At 42.5% G+C, this 23,244-nt stretch overlaps 2 protein-coding genes across 10 annotated transcripts; both read left to right on the top strand.

The window, feature by feature from the left end:
- Positions 1–1,232: 1,232 nt before the first annotated feature.
- Positions 1,233–7,789, top strand: vrk3 (VRK serine/threonine kinase 3). Of its 3 annotated transcripts, XM_010879880.4 has the most exons (15): positions 1,233–1,346; positions 1,945–2,174; positions 2,402–2,545; positions 2,660–2,797; positions 2,877–3,017; positions 3,756–3,811; positions 3,890–3,956; positions 4,503–4,587; positions 5,462–5,564; positions 5,667–5,759; positions 5,998–6,130; positions 6,235–6,355; positions 6,476–6,534; positions 6,891–7,027; positions 7,361–7,789. In XM_010879880.4, the coding sequence occupies exons 2-15, from the start codon at positions 1,946–1,948 to the stop codon at positions 7,382–7,384; spliced, it is 1,530 nt and encodes a 509-aa protein (XP_010878182.1). In that variant the 5' UTR covers positions 1,233–1,346; position 1,945; the 3' UTR covers positions 7,385–7,789. The 3 variants fall into 3 exon arrangements, with proteins under 3 accessions (XP_010878182.1, XP_019909300.1, XP_019909303.1); XM_020053741.3 differs by lacking the exon at positions 7,361–7,789 and having other exon boundaries at positions 2,663–2,797; positions 6,891–7,354; XM_020053744.3 differs by lacking the exon at positions 7,361–7,789 and having other exon boundaries at positions 6,891–7,354.
- Positions 7,790–8,774: 985 nt separating this feature from the next.
- On the top strand, positions 8,775–21,378 carry LOC105016727 (rho family-interacting cell polarization regulator 1-like). Of its 7 annotated transcripts, XM_034287609.1 has the most exons (19): positions 8,775–9,045; positions 10,284–10,378; positions 10,527–10,598; positions 11,624–11,687; positions 12,741–12,862; positions 12,971–13,049; positions 13,229–13,252; positions 13,373–13,426; positions 14,715–14,864; positions 15,170–15,233; positions 15,375–15,418; positions 15,499–15,624; positions 16,263–16,411; positions 16,596–16,701; positions 19,026–19,661; positions 19,753–20,048; positions 20,312–20,411; positions 20,518–20,656; positions 20,800–21,378. In XM_034287609.1, exons 5-19 carry the CDS (start codon positions 12,771–12,773, stop codon positions 20,817–20,819), a joined length of 2,079 nt encoding a protein of 692 aa, XP_034143500.1. In that variant the 5' UTR covers positions 8,775–9,045; positions 10,284–10,378; positions 10,527–10,598; positions 11,624–11,687; positions 12,741–12,770; the 3' UTR covers positions 20,820–21,378. The 7 variants fall into 7 exon arrangements, with proteins under 7 accessions (XP_034143500.1, XP_034143501.1, XP_034143480.1 ...); XM_034287610.1 differs by lacking the exon at positions 10,527–10,598; XM_034287589.1 differs by lacking the exon at positions 11,624–11,687.
- Positions 21,379–23,244: the final 1,866 nt, after the last annotated feature.

Genomic DNA, 23,244 nt, shown 5'->3' with positions numbered 1-23,244 from the left:
TGATGTAAATACTTTTGTAACTGTTTATATGAAAATAAACTTGTTCTGTCAGTATGGTGTGGAATTGTTAGTGTAGTGAGTGATGACAAATTTGTTCAACAGTGTAGTGTCTCCTGGTTTTTGCTGCTCCCTTGTACATGATTAAGGTCACTGATTAGTAAAGATCTCCCCTGACCTGGTTGCCACAGCAGGTGCATGGGTCAACAACTGGAGGGCCAAAACACTTCTCTTTTAATAAAGGTGACTGATTCTGACCTGGGAAACAGTGACTGCAAGCACAGTCTTTTCAGGAAGTATTGGCACCCTTAATGAAAATAAGCAGAAGTTAATGCAAAAAAATAACACAAACTGTGAGTCTTCTGCTCAAACAAGGAGATGTGTACTTTTATTTTATTTCTATGAAAGTTTCACTGGTCAGTCGTAGTATATATAGTGTTATTCTAAGATAAGGGGATACAAAAATGATATGTAAATGCTAGGTATATGTAGGACTGATGGGTCATTCAAATTAAAGGCAATATAAATGCTTTATAAGGGGATTACTACAGATATGTACTGTCACCCAACATTCTTAGTTAGGAATTGTCTTTCATAGTGGATTTTCACATTTACTTCTGAGAGGCCTTCACAGTCATTTGGTTTATGCTTCGCTAGTCTCAGTGTTCCAAGGCATCACAAACTACTGTGTGCGTTTGGTGTGCTTGCAAGCACTCCCTCTGGTTAAGTCACGTGAATGAAATATTGCCAGCTCTCAACTGCTATTTCCTATATTCACAGTTCTTCTGGGAATCCTTTGAGATCACAAAGATAGACATAGTCATATAAAGTTGTTCACTGGCCAGAATAACATATCAGACTGGTTGATACTGGGATAAAGGTAAACATTCAAACCATAACTAAATTTTTTTAAGCAAAAGGCACGAGCCTCTGTGATATATGATCAATGCACAATAACTAGGAGCTAGTCTTTCACCATGATGCATGGTGGAGTGCCTGGACACAGTGCACAACAGTGGTATAATGGCAATATGCCGGAAACCCCTGGCCTCATTGCAATAGCTATTATAAACCGGATAGTTTTGAATACTGAATGGCTGATTACTGTGGTATATTTAAGCAATAAGGCATGAGGGGGTGTGGAATATGGCCAATATACCACGACTAGCGCTTAGACGTGGTAAGTTAGCAATATAAATACAACTTCAACCAATTGGCGTGACCACTGTGAAACGTCCGTGCGACAGCGGAAATTATCACGTGATAGTATTTTTACGACAAAGACTTCACTTTCACCGGCAGTATGTTATTGTAATTCCGTGCTGGTTTGCGTTCTACCGGGCTCCCAGGTCTGTTGTACTAAATGTGAATGGTCTTTAGTCAAATGTTTGTCCCGTTTATAACAAAAAATAGTTAAAAATAGAGCAGAACAAGATAAAGCTGGCTACCCAAGTAGTTGACTGTATTAGCTAGCCAGCCTAATTGAATTAGCTAGCTAACTATTCGCTACCAATATAGCAAGTTTTGCTTACGTTGGCGATAGGTAACTAACTTGTTCAACTAATTGCGTACCTTTTTATTTTTGTCATCATGATTTGCGCGGCACGAGAGGCACCAGGGTTATGTTTTTTTTATAGGTAGATCATACAAATCTAAAGAAGGAACTAGACTGCTACTTACCAAACCACAGAGAATAGTAGAGGTTGTTCAGGGTGCTCATCATTCTGCATACTGTAATCTATCATTAACTATTCATTTGTTGCTAGCCTATTAACTAACCTTGTTAGTTTAATTAAAATCAGGTATGTTATGGTAGATAATTGACAGGTTTTAAACATGCAAATTCACCAGACCATTGTCAGAAGGTCTCGTAAGTAACTCAAGTTGCTAGTAGCTTGGTTCAGATGGTGTTATAACGGCATGATTTTGCCTGTCTTGCGTTTCCAGGATGCTCCTCCATTTCTGTCCCCAGTGTGGCACGAAGCTGCAGCCTGGCTACAGGTTCTGCCCCTCTTGTGGTGATAAGCTTCCATGTGCTGCGGATCTCACTGCGGCGGTGGAAGCTACGTCCTCTGAAGTTTCTCAGCTGATAGTCACTGATGGCGTCCTCACCACTACACCCAGCATTAGTACCCCAGCTACAGGCACAGCACACCTGACTGTTGGAGATTCAGGAGGTATGTGCTCAAGTTGTGGGGATATTTCTTTGGGGTTTAAGGAATCTATCAGTGAGAGATGTTTGTTTTTTGTTCCTCAGCTTACAAGTGTTGCCTGTGAATGTTTGGGTTAGGTTTTTGTTTAGAGATGAGTCCAACCTTGTCATATTTGTAATAAGTGTTATTTAAATTAAATATTATTATTATTATTATTATTATTTTTATTACTACATATTTTTCCCCCTCAGGCCTGATCTGCTCGACCACCAGCCCTGTGTCGGCCCGCGGCCCACTGCGTAGGACACGTAAATCTGCCCCCACGGCCCGGAATGAGGAGACTCCTAGTAGTGTAGCCTCTCCCCCTGTCACGGCTTCCCCAAAACGGGCTGCAGGTGAGGGGGCAGAGGCCCTGTATGACAATCATCAGTGGTTCATTTACATTTGTTGTTGTGGCACATGAAATCTTGGTTTCATTTAGTAAATGTGAAACATGTTCTACCTTTTAGCAGATCAAAGCCCCAAATCGGTGATGTCTCCACGTAAACGACGTGCTGTCACCCCAAAAGTGGAACAGATAAATGAGGTACCATCTGTGGAGTTGGCCTGTCCTATCCCCTCTCCTCTTCCCAGGTCCCCCTCCACAGGTGAGTCCAACTTTAAAACAATACCCCCAAAAGCCTGTTGTCATAAGTCTTTATTTACTCCTACCTTGTATGTTCGTAGTAAAGGGGAAGGCGAAGAAGGTTAAGCGGGTGTGTGCTGTGGAGCCTCTGCAGGAAGGGGAGGAGCTTTGTGACACAACAGGCAGGAAGTGGAGGCTGGTGAGCCTGTTGAGTCAAAGCGAAGCTGAGTTGTTCTATGGGGGTGAGTTCACTCTGAAGTGCACTTCAGTTCTGGTCCAGTGAACCTTCAGGGTTTCCAGGTGCAAGCTCTAGTCTAGCACTTATAAACCTGACATGCCAACAGTATCTATTGTACATTTGGGATTATTTGGGAAACTTTCCAAACTAACCCAGAAATAACCAAAATAAGATCACTATCAAGAATATACCACCAACACTTTGTACTAAATACATATTTTTGTCACTTAATCATTTATTATATACAACACTAGTGTAGTGTAATATGCATATATTGCCGTATTACACCATCAGCTGGAACTCCGGGTACTGTGATCATGCCTCATTGATGTAGTTGTACTGCACACCTGAGGTGATGTTGGCATGAATGTGTCAACATGTATGGGGTGTTTAGAGATGGATAAGCAGTTCTCATTGAGTAGGTTTGTGGCCACAGTTCTACACGCTCAGTCCTGCCCCCTCTTATTGTGTTCATGGTTCAGGTGACTGGCTTGACAGTGTTAGCATACATGGCCTAACATGTGTTTTACAATGTTTTTGTTTTTTAAACTCTGAAAAGTAAAAGTATTCAGGGTGCATACAATGCATGCTATTTAAATGGTTTTGTTTATGTATGCACGTTTATAGTGTGGATGGAACAGAGGTCCGCTGTTGAGTGGATTGGTACAGATATGTGTGCTGTTACACCCATAGCTGTTATATCAGACACTGATCATTTCTCCCCTCTTAAATCTCTCTCCAGTCCAGCAGAAAGAGCTAAGTGCCAAGACCAGTGACTACAAATACATCCTTAAACTAGTGAGTGTAATTGTAAATAATGGCTAATGTGTTATGTTCCTAGTGTTCTGTTTTGTTAACTGGAATGTCTTTTTATAGGGGGCTAAAGATGGGAAGATCTTTAATGAGCAGAACTTCCTACAGAGAGCTGCCAAGCCCTCATCAGGTGAGTCTAAGATTTGCCTTAAACCTGGCCAGACCTCCGATTGAATACAGCTCTAAAATGACCTCTGATTAAAGTTCTAGGTATTGCCTTTGCTGTTTACCCATGAAAGTACTCTACATATTACATAGGCTTAGGAGGTCATTTGTTTAATGAGATATCAGACTATTTTGATAAATTATGAAGCCTTGCACCTAAAAAACGTATGAAGTTTTTGTGCATAATAAGTGTTGCTAACAAGTCGCAAACTAACTACATTTGTTTTGCATGTCATTATGGAGATCACTACTTGCCTGTCAACAATCTTTTCAGATTGATAGATTTCTCCTATTATGTTGCAGGCATGTTACAGAAAGAAATGTGTGATATTTCTTAAGCCTGTGTTTACCACAGACATTAGTTGGCAAACATTTGTTTTAAATGTATTTCTGTAATTAACTTTATCAGATTCAAACCAAGATGGAGTTAATTTTTGTCAGTGGCCTCAATTAAACCATTATGTTGTTTTCTATAATGAGCCTTGGCTTCTCTTATTTTGTCTCCCTCTAGTGGACAAGTGGGTAAAGCAAGCCAAGCTGGACTTCCTAGGGGTTCCTGCCTGTGCTGGATTTGGTCTTCATGCAGACTCCTACAGGTGTGTGTACATGTTTATTTAGGTGTGTGGGTGTGTGTGTATATGTTAGGGGGGGGTCAGTGTGTTTGCGTGTATATTTAGGGGGGGGGGGGTCAGTGTGTTTGCGTGTGTATACGTTGGGGGGGGGGGGGGGGGGGGTCAGTGTGTTTGCGTGTATATTTGGGGGGGGGGGGGGTCAGTGTGTTTGCGTGTGTATACGTTGGGGGGGGGGGGGGGGGTCAGTGTGTATATGTTGGGGGGGGGGGTCAGTGTGTTTGCGTGTGTATACGTTGGGGGGGGGGGGGTCAGTGTGTTTGCGTGTGTATACGTTGGGGGGGGGGGGGTCAGTGTGTTTGCGTGTGTATACGTTGGGGGGGGGGGGGGTCAGTGTGTTTGCGTGTGTATACGTTGGGGGGGGGGGGTCAGTGTGTTTGCGTGTGTATACGTTGGGGGGGGGGTCAGTGTGTTTGCGTGTGTATACATTGGGGGGGGGGGGTCAGTGTGTTTGCGTGTGTATACATTGGGGGGGGGGGGGGGGTCAGTGTGTTTGCGTGTGTATACGTTGGGGGGGGGGGGGTCAGTGTGTTTGCGTGTGTATACGTTGGGGGGGGGGGGGTCAGTGTGTTTGCGTGTGTATACGTTGGGGGGGGGGGGGGGTCAGTGTGTTTGCGTGTGTATACGTTGGGGGGGGGGGGGGTCAGTGTGTATACGTGGGGGGGGGGTCAGTGTGTTTGCATGTGTATACGTTGGGGGGGGGGGGGTCAGTGTGTTTGCGTCTGTATACGTTGGGGGGGGGGGGTCAGTGTGTTTGCGTCTGTATACGTTGGGGGGGGGGGGGGTCAGTGTGTTTGTTTTGACAGTGAACCATAGTGTGTGTGTTCTGTTCTTGTTTCAGGTTTCTGATTTTCCCCAACATGGGCCAAACTCTGCAGTCTTTCATGGACGAGGGGGATGTAATCCTGTCTGAGAAAGCCGTGCTTCAACTGGCCTGCAGGATAGTGAGTGTTTTCTCATGCTCTTATGAAGAGGTATTAATGTCACTGGAAATTGACAATTGTTCATTGATTTGATGTGCACTTTGTTTCTCCATTTATTGGTAGTTGGACGTGTTGGAGTTCATTCATAAAAATGAGTACGTTCACGCAGACATCCATGCTGAAAACATCTACATCAGCACAGCACAACAAACACAGGTCAGAATGTGTCTCTAGTCTGGGCGTGTGTCTCTAGTCTGGGCGTGTGTCTCTGGTCTGGGCGTGTGTCTCTGGTCTGGGCGTGTGTCTCTGGTCTGGGCGTGTGTCTCTGGTCTGGGCGTGTGTCTCTGGTCTGGGCGTGTGTCTCTGGTCTGGGCGTGGCTTTTTAGGAAGTTGTCTACTTTTGTATGGCTGCTTGACCTTTACCCTGCTCTTCCTCCTGCATGCATGTGTGCAGGTGTACCTTGCAGGGTATGGCCATGCCTTTCGCTACTGCCCTGGTGGCCGGCACGTGGAGTACCGCGAAGGCAGTCGAACGCCACACGAAGGAGCCATAGAGTTTATTAGCCTGGAGTCTCACAAAGGAGCCGGTGAGTCACACTATGGCGTGTAGGTCATCCCCAGACCTTCCGAGGCTGTGCAAGAGGTACACCCCTAACCAAGCCTAAATCCTCCTGTGTGATTGCATGCGAAGGTCCATCGCGCCGCAGTGACCTGCAGGCTTTGGCTTACTGTCTGCTGCGCTGGCACACGGGAACACTGCCCTGGTCCTCCCTCACACAGACACCGGGCCGCGTCTCCGCGGAGAAGGAGAGGTGAGATGTCCTCACTATGGCAACAATGATGACATGATGATATCTTATTGTGTGTTTGTAAATGGCTGCAGTCTTGTATGAGTGACTGTCCTGTCTTGACCCTTCATTGTAATGACCCAGGTTCGTGAAGGACATTCCAGGGCTCATGAGTCACTGCTTCGGACAGAAGAAAGTATCTGGTAAGTTCCCTTTCCTAGTGTTTGGTTTTAATGCTTGGTGATTGTGTGTGTGTGTGTGTGTGTGTGTGTGTGTGTGTGTGTGTGTGTGTGTGTGTGTGTGTGTGTGTGTGTGTGTGTGTGTGTGTGTGTGTGTGTGTGTGTGTGTGTGTGTGTGTGTGTGTGTGTGTGTGTGTGTGTGTGTGTGTGTGTGTGTGTGTGTGTGTGTGTGTGTGTGTGTGTGTGTGTGTGTGTGTGTGTGTGTGTGTGTGTGTGTGTGTGTGTGTGTGTGTGTGTGTGTGTGTGTGTGTGTGTGTGTGTGTGTGTGTGTGTGTGTGTGTGTGTGTGTGTGAGTTAATATACTGTGTGTGTACTATCAGGCGCGCTGCAGTCTTACTTGTGCCAGGTGATGGCTCTGCAGTACTCTGACCAGCCAGACTATGAGGCTCTGAGGGCAGGCCTTATGGCTGCTCTGCAGAAGCTTGGAGGTTCACTGGAGAAACCTTTGGACCTGCAGGTCAGAACGCCCCCTACACACTGTACCCACACACCCCTCCAGACCTGCAACCTGCCTCACCCCCTAACACCATAGAGTCCTATATCTGTTTTCCTTTTCACTTTACACTACAGACTTTCACACGCACACACACACTTCTGTCTGGACAGACCTCATATTGGCACCTAATGGACACACACACAGACAAACAAGATGGGCAGGATTGACCAGACACCTGACTGGTTAGACCACTGGTCCTTACACTACTAATGGTAAAGGCTCATCTACACAACTCACACCCCAACACCTGTTGCCTCCCCCAGTTTGATTGTGTCTCTCTGTATTTCTCTTCAGGTGAATGCTCTCAGCAAGAGATGATCATTTGCAAGAGATGAACCACCGTGATTTTTAGCCACATGAGAATGTTAAAAAAAAAAAACCTGTTCTTGATTGTATGTATTTTGAGTCCTGCTGTGTATAATGTTTGGATGAACTTTGTGAAGTGTGTGTTATTATGTTCAGTGGAGGTGCATACACTCAAGGCTACATCCAGGTTACTCATGTTATTATCAGCACTAGGTGGCAGGCTGACCGTGAGTAGGCCGTAGATGATGCATTACATAACAAAGACCCTGCGATCAGTGTGCTCAAGACTGGGTGTACTAATAGCCACACTGTTTGTTATACTTCAAGTTTTATAGCTCATTGATACACATTTTAGTTTTTCTAGTGTTTTCTTCACAGAATTAATGTTTATCATTAAAGAGTTTTAATTCACCTGTATTGATGTGGCAAATTGTTGATTTCCTTTGATCGGTTTTATGTTACTGTACAGACAGATTTTGAAAATATTTCTGTTCCCCCAGAACACGAATCTGAGTGAACATCATCATGACCCAGATCCAACCCAGTTCCCTGCTCATGTACCTAGATCGTTTGACCCCCTTCTGACAGGAACTTGTTTTTCATGTCACGAATACGGTTGAGGTATACGACACAACGAGTGGTGTGTGTGTCCGTGCCTGCCCGCCCTCTACCAATATGCCACCCCAGTTCTATATTTGGCCCCATATAAGAGGCCACATACTGTGTTGTCATGGAAACAGCACAGAAACTTTGCAGTCTTAGTTTTTGCTCTGGGGTATATTAATCAGAATCTTGTTTAATAATTCAGAGCATGGAGAAATATACCAATGCATAAATGGAGACCTCTCTCACCCTGTCCCTGCACACAAGTCTTACGCTGTTTGTCTGCACTAGAGGTTTTATTGACTAAACCAATATTGATTGTCTCATGTTACATTGTGAGAGGGGATGAGAGGAGAGAATCAGGTGGATTTCATTGGTGTAGGCCATGTTGTGGACGGCAACAAAGTAAATAATAAACAAAAACTAGAATGAATAACCGGAGGGAGATTAGAATGGATGAGGGATGAGAAATTATCTGCATTTGTTACAAACGATGAATAGGGCAGGAGCAACGCAATATCAAAATCATCGTCTTTACGAGCAGTGTGTGATAGACCGTGACTTTTTTATTACGTTTTTGTACTTGCTCTGGAAATAAAAATGTATCCCAAGCCAATAAAACTGAATATTGAATTGAGAGCAAGAGAAAGAAATGCATTCAAGTGGTCTCTAAAACGCAGATGACCGTGTTTGATGGATCGTAAATACTTCAAGGAAATGGTGGAACATCGATGTTTATGAAAACCTCTCCTTAACATTATCGAGATATAACGGGATACCAGTCCAGCTTCTTCCGTTAAAGTCCGACCGCCACACCCCTTGCTAGGGGAGGGATTTTAACCCCGTGGCGTTGTGGAGGGAGTAGAGGGAGAGAGTGACAGTGACTCAATCGGAAAAAGGAGTTGGGAGTCGGAGTCAGAACAGCAGGACATCGCCCATGCTGAAATTGGACACCTCTTTAATTCCAAGATCAAGCATCGAAACATTAGAATCGAATGCACCGGTCGGAATAACGGCGAATGAAACATCATTTGGACATGGACATGTAGGCAACGTAACAACAGCAACTTGTAAGAATCGTTTCCCTTTTCTGTTCTTTTTTTTGGGGGGGGGGATCTCGGCATCCACTTCCATTTATTTGGACTTGTTCAAACCATCCGCTATGTGGCAAAGGAACGGGACAGTGTGATCCAGGCTGCGCACAATAAGACATTTTGTTAATAAACGTCAGTGTTTGCTTAGTGTAAGTTAGTAGCGTGAAATCATTTATTGGACGGAGGTATGGTTTGAAATAATTGAGTACTGTAGGTCGTCAAGGAGTGCAAAGGGATGTAGGGTTGAAAATTGACTGCATGTTGTGCCTTTAGTGACCAGAAATAGGCTTTTTTTTTTTTGCTGACAAGAGCAAACAACCACAACTACTGGCTCTAGTTAAGGGTCTTGAGTTTACCAGTGTGCAAACTTTAAAGCCCAGATCTAACTCATTGTAGTATCCTAAACTGCGCGTTATTAGCTACGATTGAGTTATTTGTACGATCAGGTATCGTCCACGTATGTCTGTTTTTGACGTTAATCCCGTAATCTTTAATCCAGAATACTAACGTTATTTTTTCTCACCACTTGGTGTTTGTCAATCCTTGTATGGGTATTCTTTCCTCGTGGTCGTCCTTTCGAATCTGTTTTAAAGAGTTTATTTAAGAGAGAGATGGATCAGTCCCGACCCTTCACTGAATTGTACTACCATTGTCCAAACAGCATGGCCTGCTGGTGTAATGGATATTGAAATCATTTATGACAAGCCTCCACATTCACAGGAATGCAATGCATCTTCCACACTGATGATTTTGAAATAATTGATGTATTTGCTAACTACGTTATTGCTATTATCCAAAAAATAAAAGGGATGGGTGACTTGTAAATCTGTGGGTTGCAGTGGAGTAGTATCTAGCACGCGCTGGCCTGCTGAGTGTGTGGGAACAGCTCTATGGAAAGTCAGACTCGTGGGGTAATTCTTACAATCTGTTCTTTGTGTGAGAGTGCCTGTGGAGAGGATTAATAATGGCTAATGATCCCATCAGCTATACACTAACAATAGTGAGAAAAATGGCTACCCGAATAGAACACAAAAATCACAAGTAATATATACAGTACTGCAATCTACTCCCCACACCTGTGGAGGAGGCACTTTACCTGTGATTGAGTTGGTTGATGTGATTTGCTACAACAACAAATGAATAACCCATGAAATCTACTAATAACCCTTAAAATCTACAGAATAATTTGTCTTTGGACCACTTTTGTTCCTCAGATCTGTCCATACCAAAACCTAACCTTGACAAACCCAAACTAATCCTCTCAGCGTCTGGCTTGGATTAAGGATTAGATTGGACACTTCGTTGTGATGTAAGGATTTCACTGTCTTATTAACTGTGAGGATGGCAGAAAATAATAAATTTCAGAGTTCCATTGTCAAGGTAGAAGCATATAACATGTATATTGTTATTGTACACTGATTTGTTTATTTTAGTGTTTTTCTCTTTTGATCTGTTAGTCTTTGCTCTCACCCAACCATGAAGATGCAGGGAGGAGTATGAGGAAATAACATTGTTTAGGATTCCAAATGGTAGGCTAACATGATTGTTAAAAAGTACGGCTTAGCTGCCATGCCATTTATGTACACTGCAGTAGAGTGCATTTTTAGTCTCACCTCATTCACTGAAGCTTTTTTAATTTAGTTTAGTTTTTTGCAGGCCTATGTAATATATGTTTTTCACATTTCATCCATTGGTGTCACTGTCTTAGTGTTATCCAGGGACCTACCTTGTGGGTTGCTGTAAATCCTATTCCACTGTTTTTGGCTCTGTTGATGGGGATTGCATGAGGCTGGTGTCTTGTTTTTTAATATTGTATCTATTTTTCAAGACTACTTCACCCAGACCATTTTGGGATAATTTGTAATGTGTATTAAACAGTGCATACACATGCAATCTAAGACATGTCAGGAATGTTTTAGCAGGAGGGAGAGGGGCAGTTTCACACTCACATGTACTCTCATGCACACACAGATGGTTTTATATTCCCGGCCCAAACCCCTCTGTTGAATTTCCTGTCAGAGTTAGCCATGAGACTTCCTGTATTCAGGATTAGATGCAGAGGGGAAGGGGGTGTGGGGGACAGGGAAGGAAAGGAGAGAGAGGAAGCAAAGCAGTGTTGGTTCTTGTGGTTGTAGAGATGTTTACAATACAGACGCACAGTGTTTCCTTACATTTATCGTTGCCAGTTAACCCAAAGATGTACATTGTCATTTATTTTCAATATTTATAACATATGGTTTTTAAATGGATACTTAATATTTTGGCACTTTTACACACATAATTGAACTCATGGATATTGTTTTAATGTCTCTGCATGTAGTTTGATGAAAGTTGCTAACTAACTAGCAACTTAAAACAGGCCATTATGTTAAGACATTTGGAGGTACGGCCTCTCAAGACTATACTAACTAGAGTGCAGACGGAAAGTTTATGGGAACAGCAAGCTTAGACTCACAGTCATTTTGGTAATGAAGCAATATTGCTTCCAACAATCTCCTTACCCACACCTTGGCGCAAACCAGTGAACCCTCTGAACAGACATTATTGTTCACAGTCAGCTACGAAGCAAGTTACCATCACCCCCGAAAAACTGTGACAAGGGAAATTACTATTTCAGAGTGAGTGATTTCACAGATTGAAATGCTGAGTGTGCACTGCTAACTGGCTAGCCCTTTCACACCTTCTCCAAAACTCCCTTTGTTTTCTACAGTATCACTCAGCTACTCCTTTCTGATCACTGTTCTTGAAGGAAACCAGATTAGTAAAGAATGCTTCTGTATTAAATACCTTTTAAAATTGGCCATAAGGTGGGGTGGAGCATGTTGCAGTGTGAGATTCAACTTGTAATACCTTCCCTCCTGTTCCTTTAGAGGACATCTCCTCTGGTCTGTATTAACCACCCCACTGTGTGAAGTCCTCCCAGCATGCAGTAGGGGGGTCCACCTTAACTCGAGGTGTGTGAAGGTGTGTCACATGTAAGACACACCTTCACACACCTCGACTCTCCAGACCATTCTGCTGTATCACATGGCTGACACCAGTCTATGGTCCATTCTGCCGTAAAACACGTCTGACACCAGTCTATGGTCCATTCTGCTGTATCACATGGCTAACACCAGTCTATGGTCCATTCTGCTGTAACACACGGCTGACACCAGTCTATGGTCCATTCTGCTGTAACACACGGCTGACACCAGTCTATGGTCCATTCTGCTCTAACACATGGCTGACACCAGTCTATGGTCCATTCTGCCGTAACACACGGCTGACACCAGTCTATGGTCCATTCTGCTGTATCACATGGCTAACACCAGTCTATGGTCCATTCTGCTGTAACACACGGCTGACACCACTCTATGGTCCATTCTGCTCTAACACATGGCTGACACCAGTCTATGGTCCATTCTGCTGTATCACATGTACAGCTTACACATAGCCTATAAGAGGTCCAATCTACTGTAACACATTTAAGGCTTACACCCAGCAAGAGTCTGTGAGCTGTGACCTCATCTTGCTTATTGAGCCAAATCCCTGGTTGGCTGTAGTGTCTGTGTTTACCTGTGTGTCTGTTTACTACCCTTGAGTCCTCTTCATCCCCTGTGGAGTAACAAGTAAGCATTGTCTCTTCAGCACATGTCTGTAACAAATTGTCTTTACCTCTCTGTGTTTAGTTCGCAGCACCATCCTCTAAAGGAAGCACAATGTTTACTGGTTCAACCAAGAATCCAACCCCTAAAATACCCCAGCCAGAGCGGCTGGATGAGGTGTACTCCGCTTTAAGAAGAGGCCTGCAGTGAGTACACACACGTTTTACTTACTGTTGTGACAGTCTGGTCCACAGCAAGACCAGGAAATGGTTCACGGTGAAACAGGGAAGTCCATCACAATGCTGTTTTCTCAGGTCATACCTGCAGGTCCACCAGCTGGAGTTGGACAGCCTTGGGCAGCAGATCAGAGAGAGCAGGAAGAACGGTCGTCTGGTGAGAAAACACACACCACCAATCAAATTATTTGGACCTACTACTGTCTACAACTACTGTCCACCATCACCACATCTGACCACTGCCACTCACACCATCCCACCAGGTGGAGATTTAATTTGTCATGATATGTAGTGACATTGTGTGGTTAACTGCTATACCTCCCTTTATCTCTGTAGGGGTCCCTGTATGAGCTGGATAAGGTGGGTTTTAATCAGACCAGTTCCTCCAACTGTATTAGTTAATAACTTGGTTAATAAATGAATCAATATGTACTTTTGATGATAATCAGACTCTGAATAACTAGTTTTTTGTGTTATCAGCAAGTAAAGGCTATAGAGAGATTTATGCGGCGCTTGGAGTTCCATCTCAGCAAGGTAGGTGGATAGATGTGTGAGTTATCTAAAGCATTTTAGGCCATCTGAGTAAATAGTTTGAAGCCATTTATCTGAGTAATTCAAGTTTTTTTTGTTAGAAAAAACACTATATAACATTCAAGTAAAAATCTAATGATAAAAGTAATAAAAACTTTAGAATACTGAATTGAAGCAGTGTGCTTTGGTAGGCTGCTTTTGTAATGGCTGCTTTTTATTATTTTCCCTGTTCGAGTGATCATACACAGCTTCGGTTTCTTTCTAGGTTGTGGCTTTGATGTGGCCAATTTTATACCCTTTCAGAAATACTTGGGTTACGGCATTGGTGTACATATGAAAAGTAAACTAACAGGGTTTTAACTGCTAACCTGAACACCTCTCTGGACATTCCGTGACATTTCATTAACACCATGGCATACCAATATATTTAGCTGAAATAAATCCTGTTTTGGTGCCCTAACCTTTTTTTGTTGTTGAAAATGGCACATCAATCTGTAACTTTTATCATTGTCGGGAAACAACGAGCATTTTATCCCGGAGCAGACTTCTCTTTTCTCAAACTGAATGTTTCTAATGCACCGCCTGTTTCCTTTGCCGCTATCAACACTTTACTGCAGCGGTGTTCTATGTCTAAAATGTTTGGAATACTATGACTGAGCCGTCTGCACACCTCCGTTACAAGGAGGATGTAATTGTCTTCTAAAGTGTTTTTGAGTCATTATCATGCTGAAAGAAAGTCAAAAGATGGTTATTGTTTGTAAGACGTCTTCTCATGGTCGAAGGGGGTACTTGATGCCAGATGACTTTACCAGATGTTAGGCAAGCTCTTCACTGTGCTTTAAGTCCTGTTTATCAGATGCAGTTAGCATTTTGGTTTCTTCCTCTTCCTCCGCATTTTCTTTATTTAACTTGTCCAGTTTCTTTAAATATCTGACATTTCTTCAAGCAGTCTCAAAAGATTAGTTTTTGGAGAACACAAGAAATGTGTTTCTATTTTTTTGTACTACAGTTTATTTCTTTATAATCTTATATAATTCTAATGTGTATATAGTGTTTTTACATCCAAACAAACACAGCACAGGTAAACATCTTTAAAACTTTCTCTTAGGTGGCCTATGACATAATCCACAGTACTGTAGGCGTTTGTCACGGTGCTATAAATCAGATAAACTCTTGTTTTGTTTTGTCTGGTGTAGCCATCTCCTTTTCCTCAAGTCTATATGATGACTGATTCAGTTCCATGCCTGCTGTACTGTAATGTTCATGCCCTGCTGTGATGTTGCTGTTCCAGGTAGAAGAGCTGTATGATGCGTACCGTATGCAGCGACGGCTGAGGGATGGGGCCAGTAAGATGGTGACAGCATTTAACTCTGCCTCAGGGAGCAAGGAGGCACGGGAAAGCCTGAGTGAAGCCAACAGGGGTTATCGAGAATACACCGAGGTAATGGTCTGGAACGTATGCGTACACTGGGGTGACGTGTCAACAAGCAATCCGAATTTATTTTTCATAGAGCCTCTCCACATGTAGGAGTAGGAGTTATGTATGTGAATACAGTGTAAATGGAGGTTATGTCATTTTTGGAATAAGTAACTTAATAGTTTGTAGCTTAGTGTTTAGTTCTCTCTCACTATTTTACTTGCTCTAACTCTTTCTCACTCTCTCTTTCTCTGTCTCTCGCTCTCTATCGTTCTCTCTCTCTGACTCTCGTTCCTTCTCACTCTGTTTCTTGCTCTCTCTGTCTGCAGCACATGTGTTCCCTGGAGAGTGAACTGGAGAACCAGATGGGAGAGTTTCACATAAAGATGAAAGGTGAGTCATTTTAACACCCTCCACTCCCCCCCTTCTCCCCCCAATTTGTTCTGGCCCTCACTCCCATCTGTTCTCTCTCTCTCGCTATCTAATGTTCTGCCTGTGTGCTTGTAACTGTAGTCTATGTCTCATGTGTTGCAGGTCTGGTTGGCTATGCAAGGTTGTGTGCAGGAGACCAATATGAGGTGAGAATGAAACAAAATGGACTCAACTACACATATACCATATTAACACAGAAGCCACTAATGGTAGCGTTGGCCTTTAGGTCCTGATGCGGTATGGCCGTCAGCGCTGGAGGATGAAAGGTCGTGTGGAGGTCAGCAGTAAGCAGGTGTGGGACAGTGAGGACAATGTCTTCCTACCTCTCATCACCGAGCTCCTGTCAATCAAGGTAAGAAAGCCCTTGGATAAAACGAAACGAAAAAATGTAAGTGAAAAAATTAAAATGTTGTCAAACAATTAGAATTCATGGTTACTCTGGGTAAATGTGTTCATATTTACATGTTTCTATCTACACATGTACTGCAGTGGTATTATCACAGTTTTACCATTGTACACAAACTAAGGCAAAAATACAGTTTACGGGCTGTACATTTTGACACGCTGGTTTTCAGGCTGATGCTTAACTGAGCATTCTACTCAATACATCAGCAGTGGATGGCGATGAAGAAATGATTTAAAATGCATTAATGAGGCTTGAGAACACAAATTATATTTAAATTAAGATGTCACCCGATTGCTTTTAGGTCCTCTGAATTTGAGCGAGGTAACGTTAGAATCACTAGTTATTTCTGACTATTTGCTAGTTAATGATGATAACATTATGATCTGTCTAAAGTAAATTTGATAGCAAAGTTTCTTCCTACAAAAATGTGCCTACTTATAATTGTGCCTACTCATAATTATCCCCCATTTAGGTCTTTAACCTCCTTTATGTTTATCTTTGGTGCAACACGTCAGTGGCCCCAAAAAACATAACTTACTACCACCAATCAACTGACTGGTCATTTGTCTGACATGGTTGCCAAGGTGACTGAGCTGAAGAGCCTGGCCAATCACGTGGTGGTTGGCAGCGTGTCCTGTGAGACACTCGACCTGTTCTCTCCGCTTCCTCAGACAGTTGCTGTGGATATCAACGACCTAGGGACAGTCAAGCTGAACCTAGAGGTCACCTGGAGGTGAGTCTCAAATCAATCAACATTTCACCATCATCCCCATTTCCACCACTTCGTCCCTGTCTCATCTCTCTCCAGTAAATCTTTAATGTACATATCTTGCCTTATCTCCCTGCCCCTAAAACATTCTCTCTCTCTTTCTCTGTGTGAGGGACTCTCTTGCTCTCTCTTCATCTGCCTCTCTCAGTCCATTTGATAAAGATGACCAGACCTCGTCTAGTACTGTCTCCAAGCGGTTCTTGTCCAATCAGAGTCCTCCAGACACTCCTTCCATGAGGGAGCAGGTATTTTATGTGAGTTCCATCTCCCTGCCTCACTCCCCAACTTGACCTCCACATACATACATGTCATATTTAGAGCAAGTTACCTCCACATACATACATACATACATACATACATACATACTTACTTGCTGGAAAACAAAATACATTTAGATTTTCATTGTTTCATTTATTATAACAATTTACTACTAGTCAATACTGTTATAAATATTATGAGTTACATTTTGTTCTGTTTCAGCAGCTCCCTGGCTGCTGCGTTTGTGTGGGTAGCAGTAGTGTGTGTGGTCGTTGTAGAAGAGCATGTGAGTGTATCAGTGACCTGTGTAGGGGCAAGACAAGAGTGTGTGAGGTTTGGAGTGGGTTAAGTGAAGAGTGTCGAGCAGGTTGTGGATTGAATGAGCGTGCCGCGGAGTGCATGAGAGCAGAAGTTAGTATGCACGTAGCTGTGGTCCTTTTAGTTGTTTAATAGTTGTTGAGTAGTGGTCCAATTTCTCCCTCCTCTTCCTCAACACGCCAAAGAGCATTTCTCCTCGAAGGAAGGCCAGACTGGTCCAACGCTGGTCACCACTGGAAGTAATCCGTGACACCTTGGCAGAACGTCTGTCTCCACCCGTCTGTGTCCACTCACAGTTGGTGTGTGACTGCACAGAGTTAGTCATGTGGTTATCTGGTGTTGAAGTATGGTGCTTTGGTGGTGTGTGTGGTGGTTTATAGTCATTGTGGGTTTTCAGATGACTGTATGTGGTAAATGTGTAAATCTCTCTTGTTCCCTGTAGACTATACCTTGCCATGTTCTGTATTGTGGTGCCGTTAGATTACGTTATCCTGACTTTGAAAAATATGGAAAATCATGTTTGTATTTACAGTATGTATTCAGGGTAAAGTTCTTATGGAATTGAATGAATTCTGTTTTAAGGCAGGTCAATTAATAAAGTTGGATATATGAACAAGAAACCAGGCAAGTCTAGTTCAGCCGGACCGCAATAGAAAGTACTGCCCTCTTGAGAAGTCGGGGCACCCACATTAAGGTTGCATCACTAACCACTACACCACAGAGCTCTGCATCTGACAGGTGTCCGTATAGCCTCTTGTGACTATGAACAAATCCTCTTTTTCCACTGGCCGTTTTAACAGCTCATTGGAAATTCGGGAATGATATTGATACAGTTAAACTGACTAATGTTTCTAACTATACCTCCACTACAAATAGCGTCTATGAACTGTTAGCTTTTGCCACTGGCCGTTTGAACAGCTTATTAGCCAGTAATATGCTTTACCAGTATCTACTAACTTGCTGGAATAGTCATAGGAATTGAGCAATTGCTAGCAAGCAAAAATGTATTTTTTTTCTTTCTTGGCAAAACAACATACTTTTTTCTTTCATTCGTGAATGACATTGATCATTCATCAAGTGAAATGACAAGAGAATCGTGGAAATAAAATAAATAAATGTTGTTGTTCACAATAGATTTGAACTTGAGCCTTCCACGTAAGAGGCACTGTCTTTAACCATAACGCCACGGCATTACGCATTTCACCAGTCGCTAAACACTATTGAGCATTGTGTTAAACTGAAATTAATTTCTTATTAAGTTTACCTCCACCACAAATAGTGTCTATGAACTGTTAACTTTTGCCACTGGCCGTTTGAACATCTTATTAGCCAGTAATAAGTTTACTGGTATCTACTAACTTCTTAGGAATAATCATAAGAATTGAGCAATTGCTAGCGAGACTGAAGATGAACTTTTGCATGCCAGAAATGGTTACAATATAACCGTATACAGTTTTAGTTAAGGCTCACTGTAATGTAACTACTGTAGCCTATGTTGTAGTCAGCAAATGTATTTGTCTATCCTGACCCAAAATGCATGCATGGATGCATACTTTGAAAATCCAGCAGAAACAGTTGCACTATAACCGTAAACTGTTTCATTTCAGGCTTACTATAATGTAGTCACTGAAGGTTTGAGCCACCAAAGTTTTTGTCTATACGGAATAATTCATAAGGGGTACTTCGCTTCGCCTGTGAGGAGATACGAACTCGGGATCTATAGTTCACAAGTCCGCTTCTCTAACCACTACGCTATTTAACAAAGGTCGGTCAGTCAATGACATTCGCTCTTATTAGCCAGCTCTGCTTACGCCGTCCGGCAAAAACCATGACATGAAAACGTTTTTTCAATTATTCTGTTCAGTGATAAATAATTATAATTTTAGTGTGAACATTAGTCAGATAAATGTGGCAATGTTTTGCAAGATGGCCCTGTCTATTATTGATGACATGTTTGGTTCTTCTGTCCTGCCCCATCCCTCTTATCTCTTTTTTTCTTTAGTCCCTACTGAGGAGACAAGGAGAGTTGGAGAATGGAACAGTTTGGTCAAACTCCTCTGAATCATCAGATGATTCTTCCAGCCCTGCCATGGGACACGCACACAGGTTGATGGCCAGTCACAGCCTACAGGCCACACCTACTATCCAGATCCCCTTCAGTCCCCGTCAATCAAGCGTCTCCACCCCATCCTTGTCATCCAATCAGGAGGAAGAGGAGGCAGATGCTGCAGAGGGATTTAGTGAGACAGACTCTGAGATATGTGCTCTGCCCAATGGCCATTTGAAATGTTCTCGATCCCTCACCAATATCAGTGAGAGAGCCAAAGACTGTGCAGCGACTGTCAGGTTGTCTGACCAACCATTTGAATCCTCTGAAACACCAGAATCCCTACCCTGCACTAAGCAGGACAGGCCTGAAGCTCTGGACTTAAATGCATCTGGGGGCCCAGAGTCATGTGGGTCGATCCCAGTGGATCAGGGTGACACTCCTTCAGCCTCAACACTTGAGGCCGACAAGCTCACGTCGGAGGCAGTGCTTCTGTCTGCAGACAGTGAACTGATCGGGACGTACTCCGCGGAACACAGTCGGACACTCTCATCTACCCAGCTACATGAGCTAGGAATTCCAGAAGAAGCAGTGAGTGTGTTTGCTTGTTTCTCATGTATGTATTACAGGTGGGCACACATGTTATTGGAGGATGTGTGTACTAAGCACTTTTCCTCCACAGGGTTGTTCTCGCAGTCGGTCCTCCAGCTTTACTCAGGACGTTGAGACTGCCCTAGAGAGCTTTGATTTTCTCAACTGCGCTGACCTTGATGATGATGAGGAGGAGCAGGGTGAGGAGGAGCAGGGTGAGGAGGAGCAGGGTGAGGAGGAGCAGGGAGAGGAGGAGCAGGGAGAGGAGGAACCTGTGGGAGAGGAATCTGGGGAGGAAGAACAGGAGGAGGAACAGGAAGAGGACGAAAAGGAGGAGGAGGAACAGAAACAAGATGGAGAATACGAGATAAAGGGGTTAGCTGAGAGGTCAGTGCTCCCTTAACTATCAGGCCCTAAATTAACTCATCAATGATACATTGATTTTGTTGAATCTATGGTGGTTTTACTTTGATTGTATAGCCCTGGGTGAAGTTTCATCCTGTTATTATTACATGCTCTGATTTCAGATTTCTTTAAAGTGCAATTCAAACTTCTAAACCATTCCTCAGTATTACATCTTGAACAGTGTAAGTGTAGTGTGTGTGTCAGATTGTGGTCTGTAGTGTTCACCTTTCTGTTTTCTTCAACAGAGATGACTTTGAGGACGATGTTGTAGAAATCATTGTTGAGGCCCCTGAAGGCTTCCGGAATGAGGACTGTCCTCCTTTAGATGCTGAATGCAGCTCTGAGGTAATAAATATAATCATGGGTGTGTCCATTTATTCTAAATAGTTCCTTAGACTTCAGGATAGTTCACTGTAGATGAGTGAATGTCAACTTTCTATGTAACATTTAGGATGAGAGTAGTGAACAGTTCCAGTTCTCCAGTGAGACAAAGGGCGAGGTGGAAGAGGATGAAAGGAAAAAAGAGGAAGTGGAAGAAAACGATGTGGAGCAGAATACAGAGACGGGCCTCCCTGTGGCAGATGGTCATGGTGAGAGTCAACAAATGGAAAATGGCTAAATTGAGAGTGATTGAGAAAGTGTGTGTGTGTGTGTGTTTTGAAAAGTATGATTTGTTTGCACTGATTATGAAGGTGTGCCATTGGTGCAAAATAAGTTGTAATTATGCTTCAAGCAGGCAAAGAGGCATCCTGAGTTGAGGAACCCTGCCACTCCACACCCAACAGTATGGCCACCACCCTTCTGTAACATAATGGAGACGCCCCTTTCCCAGACCATCAGATCCCATCCTAATTTTGCTCCCGAAGAGATCCACAACATTTCACCACTATGAAGAGCTCTGCTCCTCATCCAGACCAGACAAGCAATTTCTGCCATGGAGGTGGAGATTGTGCAAATAAACAGAAATATATTTGACTGCCACTACTCTTGACTGACAATATACATAACTATTGTTGTCTCAGAAACCCACTAATAGTCTCTTCAATCAGAAAGTGCCTCAAGTTACAGGGAAGTGGAATTATCAACCATGTAGACATGAAGAAAATGTACTTTTATCACAAAACAAGGAGAAATATGGATATAGTATAAAGAAGAGTTTTGATACATTGTTTATTTTCAGGATGGTTTACAGATTGTGCACTATAAAAATACAATTATTTACTGTTTCATATAAAGAAAATGTAATGTTGAGCAAAGATTTTGCCTGCTCTCAAATGGTCAACAATTGATGATAAAACTGTTGAAAAATCTATTACATTGCAGTGAATTATATTTTTATGAGCATGCTTTTAGCGTACTTAATCAAATGAGGATGACAAGATATTTTGGCCTCACATGCATCCAATATATCAGCAGTTCAGTGACTACTAGATGTCAATGCCACCTCTAAACAGTACAATGTTTCAACAGTTTCATGATGGAAAGGAGGTCATACCCTTTTCCTCAATAATGTATTCATCTACTGAGGAATATAGTATGGATTGGTGAGCGGCATCCTACAAGCATTTAAATAAATTACAATGTATCAAACAAAATAATTTACAAGACGAATCGGGGGGTGAAAGTATTCCCACAAATAAAATAACATGACAGGTCTCAATGTTATCAAGGTATGTAAAGTATTCTTTTGAAAAACAGTGTCCTTGTGGGCATAGCTGTGGCCAGTTTGTGTTGTCTAAATCAATGGATGAACTAGAATCTCTGAAAATGTTTGGGCACATGAACATGTTAAAAAGTATTCCATTATCCTGGATCTGCATGGTAGTCATTTTTCATGGAATACTTTTGGGGCGGCAGTATGGTGACCTAGTGGTTAGGGCACCTGACTAGTGTCCAAATGTCCCTGGTTTTAATTCCCCTACCACCCAGATGCCAAGTCGTTCTGTTGCTGAACAAGACAGTTAACCCTAATTACTCCTCCTCTCCCTTAACATTACCCCTAGGTTGTCACTTAAATAAGAATTGGTTGTTAATCAACCTTGCCTGGTTAGATAATAGTAAAAATAAATAATACAGTGCCCCTATTAATGACTGGGACAGTCAACTATTTCTTAAAATATTGACTGTATTCTGAGTTTTGATATGAAATCAAACAATTACTATGTGCTCATAGATTCTCAGCTTTTAACAGGTGTTGGTGTAAATATTGGGTTCACCATTTAGAAATGACTAAACATATACATTACAGGGCACCCAAGTTATTCGGAAAGATTAATATTATGTTAATATCAATATCAGGATTTGGCTGCATAATCTTTGTGTGAAATAACTTGACATTTCTAGTCATGAAAAACACCCTTGGTGTTGTGGCAGTAATTTGCTTATACTTCATTTGGACAGGTGTTTCTTTCTCACTTCTGTTATCATTCTTCTGTTGCCATCATGCGTTACATCATTCATGAAGACATTAGCCAGTTCCAGTGACGGCCATACATGCACAAACTCGTTACCACTTTTTTCTGCTTCATAATGTCTCCCTTCGCTTTCATACTCATTTTGACAGCCGCCAGTAACAGCAAGTAACAGACTCCAATACAAGGCCTGGAATCAAGACAAGACATCTTAATCATGCGGACGCTGCTACCTGTAGTTGCTAAATTGTTATGGAAACCACGTGATATGAATCGCATTAACCAATGAATGGAGGACTAAATAACGCATCCGCCCAGCAGACGGTCGACCAATAGCGTTCATGCGGATATGTTGCGTAATGTTAATTGTCAAGTAATCCCTTTAGAAAGCTAGGGTATGAATTAATTAACTGTGCATTTTCTTCAATAGTTTTAATGTTAAAATTATAAAACAATAACTATTACAATGAACAAGTCATGTATATCTGAAGATATTAGACCCATAAGAGTAATCTATTGAATAAACCGAATCTTTTCGTCCTCATTCGACTCTCAGCTGACAGTTACATGTCATACATTTGTTGGCGTGAATTCATTAATTCGCCCTAAATCACTTTTTCATCAAACGTTTTATGGACCCATTCAGGTAGGTCACTCGCCTTTTCGTCAAACAGAACAAAACGGCAATGGATCTGTCTGAACGTTTTCTATAAAAGCTATAGTTAACGAAACCTTGCACAAAACATTTTGTGTGTATAAAAGAAAAG

The sequence above is a fragment of the Esox lucius genome, chromosome 2 (assembly GCF_011004845.1).
Source record: "Esox lucius isolate fEsoLuc1 chromosome 2, fEsoLuc1.pri, whole genome shotgun sequence".
Lineage (NCBI taxonomy): Eukaryota > Metazoa > Chordata > Actinopteri > Esociformes > Esocidae > Esox > Esox lucius.
This window is presented reverse-complemented; position numbering and strand designations above follow the sequence as displayed.

What these genes read in the sequence shown, in the direction of transcription:
- LOC105016727 (XM_034287589.1), top strand. An exon ending in TAGGAATTCCAGAAGAAGCA is followed by an intron (nt 19,662 to 19,752) that starts GTGAGTGTGTTT and finishes TTTCCTCCACAG; the next exon opens with GGTTGTTCTCGCAGTCGGTC. An exon ending in CCCTGTGGCAGATGGTCATG is followed by an intron (nt 20,657 to 20,799) that starts GTGAGAGTCAAC and finishes TTATGCTTCAAG; the next exon opens with CAGGCAAAGAGGCATCCTGA.
- vrk3 (XM_020053744.3), top strand. Translation starts at nt 1,946, where the DNA reads ATGCTCCTCCATTTCTGTCCCCAGTGTGGCACGAAGCTGCAGCCTGGC. An exon ending in TTCAACTGGCCTGCAGGATA is followed by an intron (nt 5,565 to 5,666) that starts GTGAGTGTTTTC and finishes ATTTATTGGTAG; the next exon opens with TTGGACGTGTTGGAGTTCAT. An exon ending in GTCTCCGCGGAGAAGGAGAG is followed by an intron (nt 6,356 to 6,475) that starts GTGAGATGTCCT and finishes GTAATGACCCAG; the next exon opens with GTTCGTGAAGGACATTCCAG.